Consider the following 14,692-nt stretch of genomic DNA (forward strand, 5'->3'; position numbering starts at 1 on the left):
CGAATAGGTGCTTAAAAATGGGCTTTTTCTCTGCCGATTTAGTTCTGATCGATTAGGAATGGATCGCGCCGTGTTCAGGAGATTCAGGCGCATACAAGTCTATTCGATCATGTCTCCAGCACCCACACAGCCGTAGCTGCAATCACTTACATCATGGCTCTCATCCACATTCATTCATTTGCTCCCCCCGCAATCTCCTCCCGATTTCAGAATCCCGGAAGACTATTGTTGATGAGTTGTTATGAAGAGCTGGCTACAATCCAGGAACAAAGATACAATGGTAAACCACTATCTTCCTCATTCCTGGTTGTGTCTGTGTGAAATATCTCCCCAAACAGGTTCAAATGTTCTCGAGGTCATGTCCTACAAAGTATCCTCTATACAGTGCCCCATTGTTCTGACAGGATTATTACGTTCCTTTTGGCCTCCTTGCTGACGTGGACGAGAAACCTATCTATAGGCCTAGTTATCAAATTCTTGGTTTGCAATGGTTTTGCACCTTGTGGGTAAATAAAAACCCAGTTTTCATCTACAACTCCTGTTTCCTCATTGTCTCACGGCTTGGTCCCTAACAAGGAGAAATGGGCATTCTAAACACTGTGCAATTTTTAGAATGTATATCCCGGACTGTATTTTTATTGTTATTTGTGATTTTTGACTACCTAAACTTTACGCAACATAGGGGAGGAGCAAACATAGCTTGCATAGCAGCCTTCTAAACTCTCATTTGAAAATTACCTTGAAGAAAAAGTTTTCTGCCAGTGAAGTTTTGTCACAGATATTTGACGGTGAAAGTGACATAGGAGAGAATGTGTCTGAGACCCTGATTATGAGGCGTCCTCCTCTGATGAGAATGAGACCCTTAGTGCAGATGCTCCTGTTGTCTCTCAACCACAAGCAGACACGTTACTTTCCAAAAACGGAAAGTTATCATGGGCCCACTCCCCACTTGAACAACATAATATATATTATGTATGTATAATTGGGTGGGTGGGGGGGAGTAGGGGTAATGTTTTATTTAAATGGTTATTTAGGTAATCAACTAAGTAACATGAAGCACTTGAAACATACATTTGGGTAACACTTTTGATTATGATCATTTTCTGGAGGTTTAAACTGCTGGGGTCAAAATGTCCCCAAGGATAAAGAGTGTAAAGTCAATTTGAGGATAACACGAGGGTTAACAAAACCATTTCAAATAATTTGAGCCCTGCTAGATAGAGGTAGCAAATAACTCTAAGGATGGCAATAATAATAATAAACGTTATTTGTACAAATTCCATACAAGAATTGCAGCCCAAAGTGCTTCACAGCAGAAAATACACTAGAATAAATCAAATGAGCATAAAATAGACAGAATAAATGCAATGCAGAAAATAAAAATACAAGATGATAGAAGTAGATGATCGTAGTGTTCTTGGGGGCATGTAGTTGACAAGAAAATTGCCAATATAGCTTGGTCTGGTTCCATTTAGGGCTTTGTACATAAGGAGGAGGACCTTCAAATCAATTCTAAATGTTACCGGAAGCCAGTGTAATAGCCTAGCTGAGAGTTGAATAAGCTGAAGGATTTTCTTCAGTCGGCTTGGAATAAAGGCATGGATCCGTTTTTCAGCATCCTTTTGATTTATAAATGGTTGTACTTTAGCTTTGTTTCTAAGGTGGAAGAATTATGTTTTTGTCACCTTGTTAATGTGGGACTTAAAGCTTACAGTAGACCTGAGTCTATGATAACCAAGACTTGTAAGCAAGGAGTAAGTTTCCCCATAATATTATTCAGCAGAATTTCTCTTGAAATTGAAATTTGGTAAACTCCAGTAAATATTGCAATTCCGAAACTCTTGAGTATCATAAATGGATTCAGCATCCTGAATAACCCCCAAAACCACTCCAACATTGTTGAAATTGATCAAGTAGTTTCCGAGATTTGTCCATTTAGGTGATTATGCAAATGTAGCTAATTATGCAAATAAAAAAAGTTGCCCAACATGTACAACTTAGCATCCGGCAGTTTCTAAGTGCTGGTGACCCATACTATCCATATCTATCATAAAAGTTTGGTGGTTCCAAAATTTCCGGGTTCATTGTGTTGGCAAATAGACTAAAGAGTAACGTGTCGGATGTATACTTCAAGTATATTTTCTGAAAGTGTACTTTGTATACGTTTGTATACTTTTTATGTATTCAGAAAGTTGACTAAAGTCATGTTAAATTGAAACCACTGAAGTTGTAGTTAGTGTGTTAAAAGTTGTACTTAAGATGTGCTTAGATATATTGAAATGTATACTTTTGATGTATGTTACTTTTGCTTAATACTTTATACTGAAGTACAACTTCAGAGAGTAATCCTTTTTGTCTTTTCTGTTAAGTGTACTTACTGTACTGTAGATTACACTGACGGCATACTAATGACTAAACATTAGTCATTAGTCACTAAACATACTCTCAGAAAAGTACACTACAATTATACTTCCAACACACATATACTAAAAATTACACAATTCTGACTTGAGCTTTGACTTTATTTACATCATTTATAAATAAACTGCAAAACTACATGATTGTATTAATCCCTTTCAAGTGTATGAAGTACTCACACGTGAGATTAGACTCTTATGATGGCGTCACAACAGATACTGAAAAAAACACAAACATTGTAGAACAGACTACATTTGATCTCCTCTTAGTTGTTGATATTAGCAAACGCGGCAAACAGGAAATCAACTGTAAATCCAGCTGTTTCCTAGCAACGCAAGTTAGAAGATTATCTGAAAACATTTCATTAAAGGTGCTGTAAGGTCAAGTTAGATAGCTCTACACTCTGACAGTCATCGCTGGTATAGATCGTCTGGTCAGTAACGCAGTCCTGTCTCCCAGTCCCTCCTCTCTGCAGTAAACACAAAAAACTTTCTGGTATCCCATTCCACTTTATCCAATCAGGAGAGAGAACCCTAGATATTCTACTTGTTTAACTAGTTTGTATTTCTTATTTTTGTCAGACCATTTGTGCAGTGTGGAGTTTTCTCCTGATTGGATACCGTGGGAGCAGGATACCAGGAAATGTATTTTATTATTTGTATTATTATTATTATTTATTTTTACTGCAGAGTGGAGGGACTGAGAGACCCATGTTACTGACCAGACACACTATATCAGTGATGGCTGTTTACTGCAGAGTGGAGGGACTGAGAGACCCATGTTACTGACCAGACACTCTATATCAGTGATGGCTGTTTACTGCATAGCAGGAGGGACTGAGAGACCCATGTTACTGACCAGACACTCTATATCAGTGATGGCTGTTTACTGCAGAGTGGAGGGACTGGGAGACCCATGTTACTGACCAGGCACTCTATATCAGTGATTGCTGTTTACTGTAGAGTGGAGGGACTGGGAGACCCATGTTACTGACCAGACACTCTATATCAGTGATGACTGTTTACTGTAGAGTGGAGGGACTGGGAGACCCATGTTACTGACCAGACACTCTATATCAGTGATGGCTGTTTACTGCAGAGCAGGAGGGACTGGGAGACCCATGTTACTGACCAGACACTCTATATAGTCCTTTTTACATAATGCAGAGCAGTTGTGCCTCATCTCTCTATAATCAGCTTTTTACAGTGGCCTTATTTTGTATGCTAAATTAATAACAGGTATAATTTAAGAAACTTGAACTTGAAACATGAATTAAGAGGTGGATCTCCTCTCATTGTAAACGAGCTTGTGTTCTTCACCCTGTACAATTTCAAACATAATCTCATTATTTGTTATTAACAGGCAAATACTTTTTTTGTTTGTAGGGTCTTGCCGTTAAATAGCAGTGCCTTTATTTACCATACCAAAATAATGTTATTGTAGACACATGTCAAGTTGTAACAAAATAGAACTATTCAATTACATAAATGCATGTGAAAGTAAAACGTGGATACAGTGTACTAATTATTTTGTTACCACAATTGTTCATTTGAAGGGTTGAAATGTAACTTGTCAATTGTTCATTTGAAGGGTTGAAATGTAACTTGTCAATTGTTCATTTGAAGGTTTGACATCTAACTTGTCAATTGTTAATTTGAAGGGTTGAAATGTAACTTGTCACTTGTCAATTAAGGATTTAAATGTAACTTGTCAATTGTTCATTTGAAGGGTTTAAGTGTAACTTGTCAATTGTTTATTTGAATGGTTGAAATGTAACTTGTCAAGGTTTAAATGTAACTTGTCAATTGTCCATTTGAAGGGTTGACATGTAACTTGTCAGTCATGGACCACATGTCGTGACTCATGTTTGGGGTTAAGATTTAAATATACTTGAGCCTCAGAATAGAATGTACTGCAGGGATCTTATCCATTTTGAACTTCAATCAATCAGAAATGTAAACAGAAATGGCTATTTATGAACAGATCATTCATCATTACTCCTCCTGACTTGATTAAATGGAAAGTGAATTGACCTTGATGTGTTCTTCTCACATTCACATAATCACGTACAATAAAAAAGAATGCATTGTGTAGAAAATGCAACCATTCAGAATGAGGACCGTGTGTAGACTCAACCACAATTATGTTGGAATAACCGCATCATTTAGTGGTCGAGTCTACATGGGCCTCATTCGACACGGCCCTGCGTCCGCTAAATTCCCGCGCTTGTTCCAACGTGATGGTGAGCGGCTGAGTCTACACACACGGTCCTCATTCTGAACAATAGGACATCGCACACAGCGGGTTTCGATCTGCGGAAAAAACCAAAGGTTCGCTTCCTGTCCTCCTAGCTGGCGGGAGACTGGGCCTCGGGGGTGACCTCCTCGCCCCCCAGCAGGAAGAACTTCAGCACGGGCTCCAGGTACCCCTTTAGGGTCTCCTTCACGCCTCTCTCCAGCAGGTATCCCTCCGTCTCCATCTCCGCGTTCTCCTCGCCGGACACGGCCTCCATGGCTGTCTGCAGGTACCGCAGGCTCACCAGCACCGAGGCCTGGGGGGGGGGGGGGGGGGGGGCAGGTTATATACAGAGTATAACTACGCTACAGAGGACAGGTTATATACAGAGTATAACGCTACAGAGGACAGGTTATATACAGAGTATAACGCTACAGAGGACAGGTTATATACAGAGTATAACGCTACAGAGGACAGGTTATATACAGAGTATAACGCTACAGAGGACAGGTTATATACAGAGTATAACTACGCTACAGAGGATAGGTTATATACAGAGTATAACGCTACAGAGGACAGGTTATATACAGAGTATAACTACGCTACAGAGGACAGGTTATATACAGAGTATAACTACGCTACAGAGGACAGGTTATATACAGAGTATAACGCTACAGAGGACAGGTTATATACAGAGTATAACTACGCTACAGAGGACAGGTTATATACAGAGTATAACGCTACAGAGGACAGGTTATATACAGAGTATAACACTACAGAGGACAGGTTATATACAGAGTATAACGCTACAGAGGACAGGTTATATACAGAGTATAACGCTACAGAGGACAGGTTATATACAGAGTATAACACTACAGAGGACAGGTTATATACAGAGTATAACACTACAGAGGACAGGTTATATACAGAGTATAACGCTACAGAGGACAGGTTATATACAGAGTATAACGCTACAGAGGACAGGTTATATACAGAGTATAAAGCTACAGAGGGCAGGTTATATACAGAGTATAACGCTACAGACAGGTTATATACAGAGTATAACACTACAGACAGGTTATATACAGAGTATAACGCTACAGAGGACAGGTTATATACAGAGTATAAAGCTACAGAGGACAGGTTATATATTTTGAAAGACCTATTCCAAATGCTATTACACTCATGTAATTACAATTACCTATGATTAATTATGAGTCATACCGAACACATCGGTGTTGAAACTCTAATGCATGAAAGCTTATTCCATCTGTTGCAGTCTTCCTATTCTACCGCTTGGTGCCACCGCTAACCATAATAACCATTAAATGTTCAAATGAATATTATGATATGAAACACGTTTGTCTGTAATAATCACTGATCTTCACTGTGTGGCTAAAATGGGGGGAATCCCCAGTGGAACCTCACTCCAGTGCAGAAGTGTCCCAGTAGAACCTCACTCCAGTGCAGAAGTGTCCCAGTGGAACCTCACTCCAGTGCAGAAGTGTCCCAGTGGAACCTCACTCCAGTGCAGAAGTGTCCCAGTGGAACCTCACTCCAGTGCAGAAGTGTCCCAGTGGAACCTCACTCCAGTGCAGAAGTGTCCCAGTGGAACCTCACTCCAGTGCAGAAGTGTCCCAGTGGAACCTCACTCCAGTGCAGAAGTGTCCCAGTGGAACCTCACTCCAGTGCAGAAGTGTCCCAGTGGAACCTCACTCCAGTGCAGAAGTGTCCCAGTGGAACCTCACTCCAGTGCAGAAGTGTCCCAGTGGAACCTCACTCCAGTGCAGAAGTGTCCCAGTGGAACCTCACTCCAGTGCAGAAGTGTTACAGTGGAACCTCACTCCAGTGCAGAAGTGTCCCAGTGGAACCTCACTCCAGTGCAGAAGTGTCACAGTGGAACCTCACTCCAGTGCAGAAGTGTTACAGTGGAACCTCACTCCAAAAAAGAAAAGCAGAAAAGTGTCCGCAAACTGTTGCGGTGGCTCAAGTCTAAAAGGGATTCTGTCGCCGTGGTTACTGTGCCTGGATGAGGAGGTGTTACTGTACCTGGATGAGGAGGCGTTACTGTACCTGGATGAGGAGGTGTTACTGTACCTGGATGAGGACCACAGCGTTACTGTACCTGGATGAGGAGGTGTTACTGTACCTGGATGAGGAGGTGTTACTGTACCTGGATGAGGACCACAGCGTTACTGTACCTGGATGAGGAGGCGTTACTGTACCTGGATGAGGACCACAGCGTTACTGTACCTGGATGAGGAGGTGTTACTGTACCTGGATGAGGAGGTGTTACTGTACCTGGATGAGGAGGTGGTACTGTACCTGGATGAGGAGGTGTTACTGTACCTGGATGAGGAGGCATTACTGTACCTGGATGAGGAGGTGTTACTGTACCTGGATGAGGACCACAGCGTTACTGTACCTGGATGAGGAGGTGTTACTGTACCTGGATGAGGAGGTGTTACTGTACCTGGATGAGGAGGTGTTACTGTACCTGGATGAGGACCACAGCGTTACTGTACCTGGATGAGGAGGTGTTACTGTACCTGGATGAGGACCACAGCGTTACTGTACCTGGATGAGGAGGTGTTACTGTACCTGGATGAGGACCACAGCGTTACTGTACCTGGATGAGGAGGTGTTACTGTACCTGGATGAGGACCACAGCGTTACTGTACCTGGATGAGGACCACAGCGTTACTGTACCTGGATGAGGAGGTGCTACTGTACCTGGATGAGGACCACAGCGTTACTGTACCTGGATGAGGAGGTGCTACTGTACCTGGATCAGGACCACGGTGAGCACGACCAGGCCGATGGTGACCATCAGACCCATGTAGTGGTGGACCAGCGCCTCCTTGCAGCCCCGCAGGTAGATGTTGAGCTCCTCCGCCTGGTGCTCGTAGTTGTAGTGGGCAGAGTTGTTGGTCAGCTGGTACTGGAGACACGGCCGCGGGGAGCCAGGGTTACAGCAGCTGAACGGAACACCGTCCACCAGGTAACGGCCGTCTACATTACTCTTGATACGACTGTGAGAGAGGAGGAGGAGGAGGAGGAGGGGGAGGAGGAGGGAGGAGGAAGGAGGAGGAGGGAGAAGGAGGAGGAGAAGGGAGGAGGAGGAGGAGGAGAGAAGAGGAGGAAGAGGGAGAGAAGAGGAGGAGGAGGAGAAGGAGGAGGAGGGAGGATGAGGGAGGAGGGAAGAGTAGGGGGAGGAGGAGGAGGAAAGAATCACATCCATGAGTTTGACAACAAGAACATGACATATAACCTCCCTGTGTGACATTAGTTGTGACGGTTATTCTGTGACATTTAAATGAGATGGCTCTCTCTCTGTCTCTCTTGATAATAACTCACTCACTCTTTCACCTCCTTGATAATAACTCACTCTCTCTCACCTCCACAGAGTTGAATAATAACTCACTCACTCTTTCACCTCCACATAGTTGAATAATAACTCACTCTTGTAACGTCTGGGCTTTCTCTCCCTATTCAGGATTGGAAGCTCTGCTGTCATCCTGGAATTCTCACTCTGTCTCTGTAATTATCTTGATTGTCGTCACCTGCTGTCTCTGTAATTACCCTGATTGTTGTCACCTGCCTGTGTTTGTGTCACTGGTTCTGATTGGGTCTGCTGGCTGTATTGAGGCCTTTATAGTAATACTTTGCCTCTCTCTTTCTGTCGGTTCTTCAGCAGTGTTACTGGGAACAGCCGTCCATGGGCAGAAGTCGGATATCTCGCCGGTTATCATGAAGTTATCTTCGCTTAAGGTCGAGAAGTCGGATCTCTCACCGCCCTTTTCTCTCTTTGCTTCTTTAAGTTGTTTATCTAAGTATCTTTCCTTGTATTACTATTGCTTTACCTTGTAAAGTATTGTTATTGCTCAAAGTGGTTCTGATAATAAAATAACACGTATTCGAGAAGAGCAGCACCCTCTCCGTCTCCATTCTTTTGTGCCACACTTGAACTCAACATTCTTACCTGGATTCCTAACACACTCTCTCACCCCCTCAGAGTTGAATAATAACTCACTCTCTCTCACCCCCTCAGAGTTGAATAATAACTCACTCTCTCTCACCCCCTCAGAGTTGAATAATAACTCACTCACTCTTTCACCTCCACGGAGTTGAATAATAACTCACTCACTCTCTTACCTCCTTGATAATAAACTCACTCACTCTCTCACCTCCTTGATAATAACTCACTCACTCTCTCATCTCCTTGATAATAACTCACTCACTCTCACACCTCCTCAGAGTTGAATAATAACTCACTCACTCTCCCACCTCCTTGATAATAACTCACTCACTCTCTCACCTCCTTGATAATAACTCACTCACTCTCTCACCTCCTTGATAATAACTCACTCACTCTCACACCTCCTCAGAGTTGAATAATAACTCACTCACTCTCTCACCTCATTGATAATAACTCACTCACTCTCCCACCGCCTTGATAATAACTCACTCACTCTTTCGCCTCCTTGATAATAACTCACTCACTCTCTCATCTCCTTGATAATAACTCACTCACTCTCTCACCTCATTGATAATAACTCACTCACTCTCCCATCTCCTTGATAATAACTCACTCACTCTCCCACCTCCTTGATAATTACTCACTCACTCTTTCACCTCCTTGATAATAACTCACTCACTCTCTCACCTCCTTGATAATAACTCACTCACTCTTTCACCTCCACGGAGTTGAATAATAACTCACTCATTCTCTCGCCTCCTTGATAATAACTCACTCACTCTCTCACCTCCTTGATAATAACTCACTCACTCTCTCACCTCATTGATAACTCACTCACTCTCTCACCTCCACGGAGTTGAATAATAACTCACTCATTCTCTCACCTCCTTGATAATAACTCACTCACTCTCCCACCGCCTTGATAATAACTCACTCACTCTTTCACCTCCTTGATAATAACTCACTCACTCTCTCACCTCCTTGATAATAACTCACTCACTCTCACACCTCCTTGATAACAACTCACTCACTCTCTCACCTCCTTGATAATAACTCACTCATTCTCCCACCTCCTTGATAATAACTCACTCACTCTCTCACCTCCTTGATAACTCACTCACTCTCTCACCTCCTCAGAGTTGTTGAATAATAACTCACTCACTCTCTCACCTCCTTGGTAATAACTCACTCACTCTTTCACCTCCTTGATAATAACTCACTCACTCTCTCACCTCCTTGATAATAACTCACTCACTCTCTCACCTCCTCAGAGTTGTTGAATAATAACTCACTCACTCTCTCACCTCCTTGATAATAACTCACTCATTCTCTCACCTCCTCAGAGTTGTTGAATAATAACTCACTCACTCTCTCACCTCTTCAGAGTTGAATAATAACTCACTCACTCTCTCACCCCCTCAGAGTTGAATGATAACTCACTCACTCTTTCACCTCCACGGAGTTGAAGTCCAGTCTGTTGCTGATCCACTGGACGTTGAACCAGTCCCTGTAGTCCGTGTTGCCGCAGCAGTGGAACTCCATCTGCAGCCGGTCGATGGTTTGCTTCTGGAAGCAGCGGCCCGGGGTGTCTGTGTCCCTGTAGAAGCGGATGCCGTTCTTCAGGCCCACCTTGAATGAATGAATGAAGTTTTTTTTTCTTACAGACAAATCAAACACACCCGTGTGGACTTGCAAAAGAAAAGAAAAAAATCACTAATGTACATATATTCAAGGCAAGCTCACACACAAAATCCAAAATCAACGACAGAAGAAAAGGAATAGGCTGAAGCACATGCTTATTTTTGCCTGTCCTTTACAAATTCTTAAAAACGAAATATATTTTAATATAAGAAAGAAAAACTAAAAATATGCTGTAAGATATAATTCTTTGAAAGAAAAAAACAAATGTTTGATGTTTTACTCAAAACTGTACTCCTGAATGATTTTATCCTTTAAAGGCCAACTTGCAGGTTGTATTTTTGTTCAATAAACAATGTGGACTAGGCCAACGGTGACTTTCATGAAGAAGGAAAAAAAAATATTGAAATTGACCCAGTTTTAGCGTTTTTATCAAAGATTTTGTCTGCCCAACACAATCACCACGCACGTGGATATTTTAATCAATGGTTCATAACGTGCACGTGTAATCGAAATTATGTCGTCACGGCAGGTGCAGGGCACCTGAGAGTCACACACACAGAGAGAGTCTGAGAGTCACACACAGCTAGTGGCAGGCAGAGAGCCTTGCTACTACTAGCCGAGGAGTAATGAATGAAAAGTATCTGTTTCACCTAACAACACTATTGCTCCGTGATCATATGCCATCCATCTCTAAAGCGAACCACTATTTATAAAAGCCACAACCATGTTACCATATTTGTACTAATGAAAATCATTGTGTCGTTGTACATATTGTGTATACACCGTTAGAAGCTAGCTAAGTTAGCTAACGTAGCTTAGCTTAGCTTGGTAGCCGAAACTCATAACATCACCCGATTTAAAATGGTTCTCTCCTCTTTGTATACCTTTGTCATCACAAGTATTCTGCCAAGGAACTTATGGACACGACAATAGTAGTAGTTATAAGGTGTTTGAGCTTGTAGCGTTAGTTAGCTCATAGCTATCGTCACTGATGCACCGAGTGCAGCTAAAGGGGCTACTATCGTATCAACATGCCGGGGCGCATAGCTTGCTAGCCGGCAGGATGTGTGTGGATGTGTGCAGTGCTTTGCCTCACAGGTCTGAGAAGAAGACCTACACATTTTACTCGTTCCCAAAACTCTTTTACATGCACGACAGTAGACATAATGCTAACGTTAGCGGGGTAACGTTAGCCACAGCTATATAGCCAGCTTGATATATGACCCGGGGTCGGGGATACGGCGACAGCCCACAGACCAGTAGCGCTGCTGTACTGAACAACAGGCTGCCTAGTGGTAAATGTAGTTATTTTTTACGACATTAAAAACATTATAACTACCTTGTTTCAACCAGTTGTAGCTGGTCCATCAAAGTCTCCCGACGATTAAACCCATTTGCGTCTTGTAAGGCGTCCATTTGGATCAAGGAAATAGCTTTCTGCACTCGTCAAAACTCCTTGTAGTGGATCAGAAGTAGGGGAAAGATACCCGACGTGACGTCATGGCCCTGATAGCTCTGATAAGCTTTTTTGATTCGCGCGTGCATGTTATTCGTGCGTGGACCTTTTTACCCCTTTCGGAGTGGCATTTCCAGCGTCAAATGGAAAAAAATAAATAATTAAATTAGATACCAATGATGTAAACTACCCATAATTGAAGAGTAGGGTTTAACCTACAAGTTTATTTTTTTATTTTTATTTTTTTATTAATTTCTTTTTATTATTATTATCTTTTCCCCCCTCCTTCTTTTTCCGATTTTTCTCCCATCCCACTGTTAGTCATTATGCCAATTCCCAACCCCCTTCCTGGTTGTTGCGCACTTCCCCCTACTGTTGGTCCGAGAGGCCGGAGACTGTCACATGCTTTCCTCCGACGCATGTGCAGCCAGCCGGCAGCCAGCCTGGCCGCGCAGATTCTCACCGGGAGAGTGTAACGTGTGGAAGGTCGCACTACCTCTCTCCAGATCCTACCCTTGCTGAGCAGGCGCCCCGACCGAACTGTAGGGGTCGCTGTCCACAACGCCCAGAACCCACCCACGGCTCCCCTCCCCCTAACTCAGCCAAACGAGTTAGTATAGCGATCAGCCCGAGCCAAGGCAATGCTGACTCTCCGGAAGTCGAGACCGCAGCCTCTTGCATTGGGGACGAGCACAATCTCCGCTACGCCACCTGACAGCCCCCCCTTTAAGGCTTTTTTAAATCTCCCCTGAGAAGTACACAACTTCAACCCGTCACTAAGGCTATCCCATAATTGAATTCCCAAAATCTAGCTTTTACATTAGTTCTTACCTTTTTACATGTTTTAAGAATACATAACCCTCTTACATTATACTTTCCTTCTCTTGGTTGAAAGAGACATTGGGTCTCATTCCTGAATGGATTTACGACAAGAAATTTGCTCTCAGGCAAATTTCTGCCGATTTAAAGGAAAACTCCAACATTTTGGGAAATTAGCTTATTTAACATCTTCCTTGGAGTTAGACAAGAAGATACATAGCTTTTTTGTCTCTGTGTGTGCATTTAGCTTTGGGAACAGTCGCTCCATTAGCGTAGCTTAGCTTCATCACTGGAAGTGGGGGGGGGCCGGAGCCTGACGTTCCCTACAGGGTCTTACAGTCACCAAATACAACTCCAAAACGTTCCTGTAAACATGTTGTGACCTGTGTATTCACCACGTGGAGAAATAAAAAATAATTGAATTAGACAATTACGTTTTATAAGCAAATATACTCAGAACTATTTTTTGCTAACCACTCGAGTCTCTGGGCGCAGTCAGTGGTTTCAACGTGAAGCCGTGTTTGTTGATATTCTCATTCCTTCAAAGGATCCAAACCGATTGAAGTTTATGGATACCATGACTTAAAATCCTCTTACCTTGACAATTAAAAGTCTCCCCAATTTAGAAAACAGTAATCCAATGGCTGGTATTGATACTAACTACTGCACGCTCGGAGCTAACCGGAGCTAACACAGAACAGGATGGTAAAGCAAATATAATGACTTCCTTTCTGGGGTTTTCAAAATAAAAGTGCAACGCTTATAGCAGCAGAAAACGTTTATTTTGTACATTATCTAACGTTAACACGAACCTAAACTAACTTTAGGTTAGTTGTAACGTTAGTTTCGTACATGTTGACTGGAAGCAACTCACTGATAATCGATGGGTGTATTAGACCCATAGCTATAATTTAACTTGACTTACAGTGGTGGCGTACTAGCGCCATCTCACGGATTAAGCTCCGGCGCTGAATGAGTTAATGGCTTTATTTGGGAGGAATCATAGTGATTCCTTCATGTCAACCCTACAGGCCTCCTTGGAATTAATTACTTAATCATAATTCAAATAAATATGACAATATTTGTATGATAAGGGCAGCTGGATTAACCATATCTGAACCAGCTATTTTGGACAAATGTATAATTACTTTAATTACTCAGATATTATGCAATTATTATGAAATTATTGAAAATAATTATTATTTAATGCCTTCTGTGGAATTTGTATTTCTTATTTGTTACATATCTGTTTTATTGATTAATTATACATTTAATTACTGCATTAATATTCCATAAGTCTTGTGTGCGCCAGTATAGCCTACGTGTCTAATGAATGAACAGTATACTTATATTATTCTAAATACTTGTTTCACTAGGATTTAGTAGATACTATATATGCTCTGCCCTATACAGTAAGTACAGTACACATATTAAGGCCGCCAGAGTCGGGCAGCAGACTGGTGGACTGTATCTGCGATCTCCTAATAAAACAAGTCATTAGAATAATATAAGCCTACTGCGTTCATTCATTACGCACATAGACTATACAGTACTGCGAGCGCGTGTGTGTGTGTGTGTGTGTGGGGGCGGGGGGTGTGCCCGCTGCGGCAGGTGGTCACGAGTAGTAGCCTGTATTCTGTATATGATGACAATACATTAATCTAATCTCATTTTGATCGGTCGCAAAGCGCTTCCGCCACCATTTTCACACGGCTGCATCATTAGTTGCATTTAATGAGCTGGACAGGTGTGTCTAAACCCTCGACTTTTCTCGATTTCATTTGCACACGGCACAGAGCCTGCCTTATAAGGAGCTCTGGAGGCGTTGTTTTGTATGCAAATGACCTAGATGGGGGACGCGCGTTCATGTTTCAGAACGGTGACATTCCTCATCGCGGCATCTCAGCTGTGATAGTTTGAGGCAGTGGCGTCCTTTCACTAAAAGGCAAGGTATGGCGAGGAGAGGGGGGGGGGGGGGGGGGGGGGGGGGTGAAGGGGCGGTTTCCCCCCCTTGGTGGATTTTTTTTGTCAAATCAGTTGTGCAATAGTCACTTTTGGTGAGTTGTTTCTATACAGTTCAGTTATATGACATTTAGGTATGACACAGGACTACACAAGCATTTTTAGTATAGAAATGTGTCAAC

At 42.5% G+C, this 14,692-nt stretch overlaps 1 protein-coding gene across 1 annotated transcript; it reads right to left on the minus strand.

The window, feature by feature from the left end:
* Nucleotides 1–4,765: 4,765 nt before the first annotated feature.
* LOC311233595 (peripherin-2-like) lies at nucleotides 4,766–13,495 on the minus strand (the record flags this gene model as incomplete). The annotated part of the gene is made up of 4 exons (XM_084320562.1): nucleotides 4,766–4,969; nucleotides 7,439–7,685; nucleotides 10,077–10,261; nucleotides 13,487–13,495. The coding sequence occupies 4 exons, from the start codon at nucleotides 13,493–13,495 to the stop codon at nucleotides 4,766–4,768; spliced, it is 645 nt and encodes a 214-aa protein (XP_084176688.1).
* Between the last annotated feature and the right edge of the window lie 1,197 nt (nucleotides 13,496–14,692).

Source organism: Notolepis coatsorum, assembly GCF_963971535.1.
Source record: "Notolepis coatsorum genome assembly, chromosome: 8".
Taxonomy (NCBI): Eukaryota; Metazoa; Chordata; class Actinopteri; order Aulopiformes; family Paralepididae; genus Notolepis; species Notolepis coatsorum.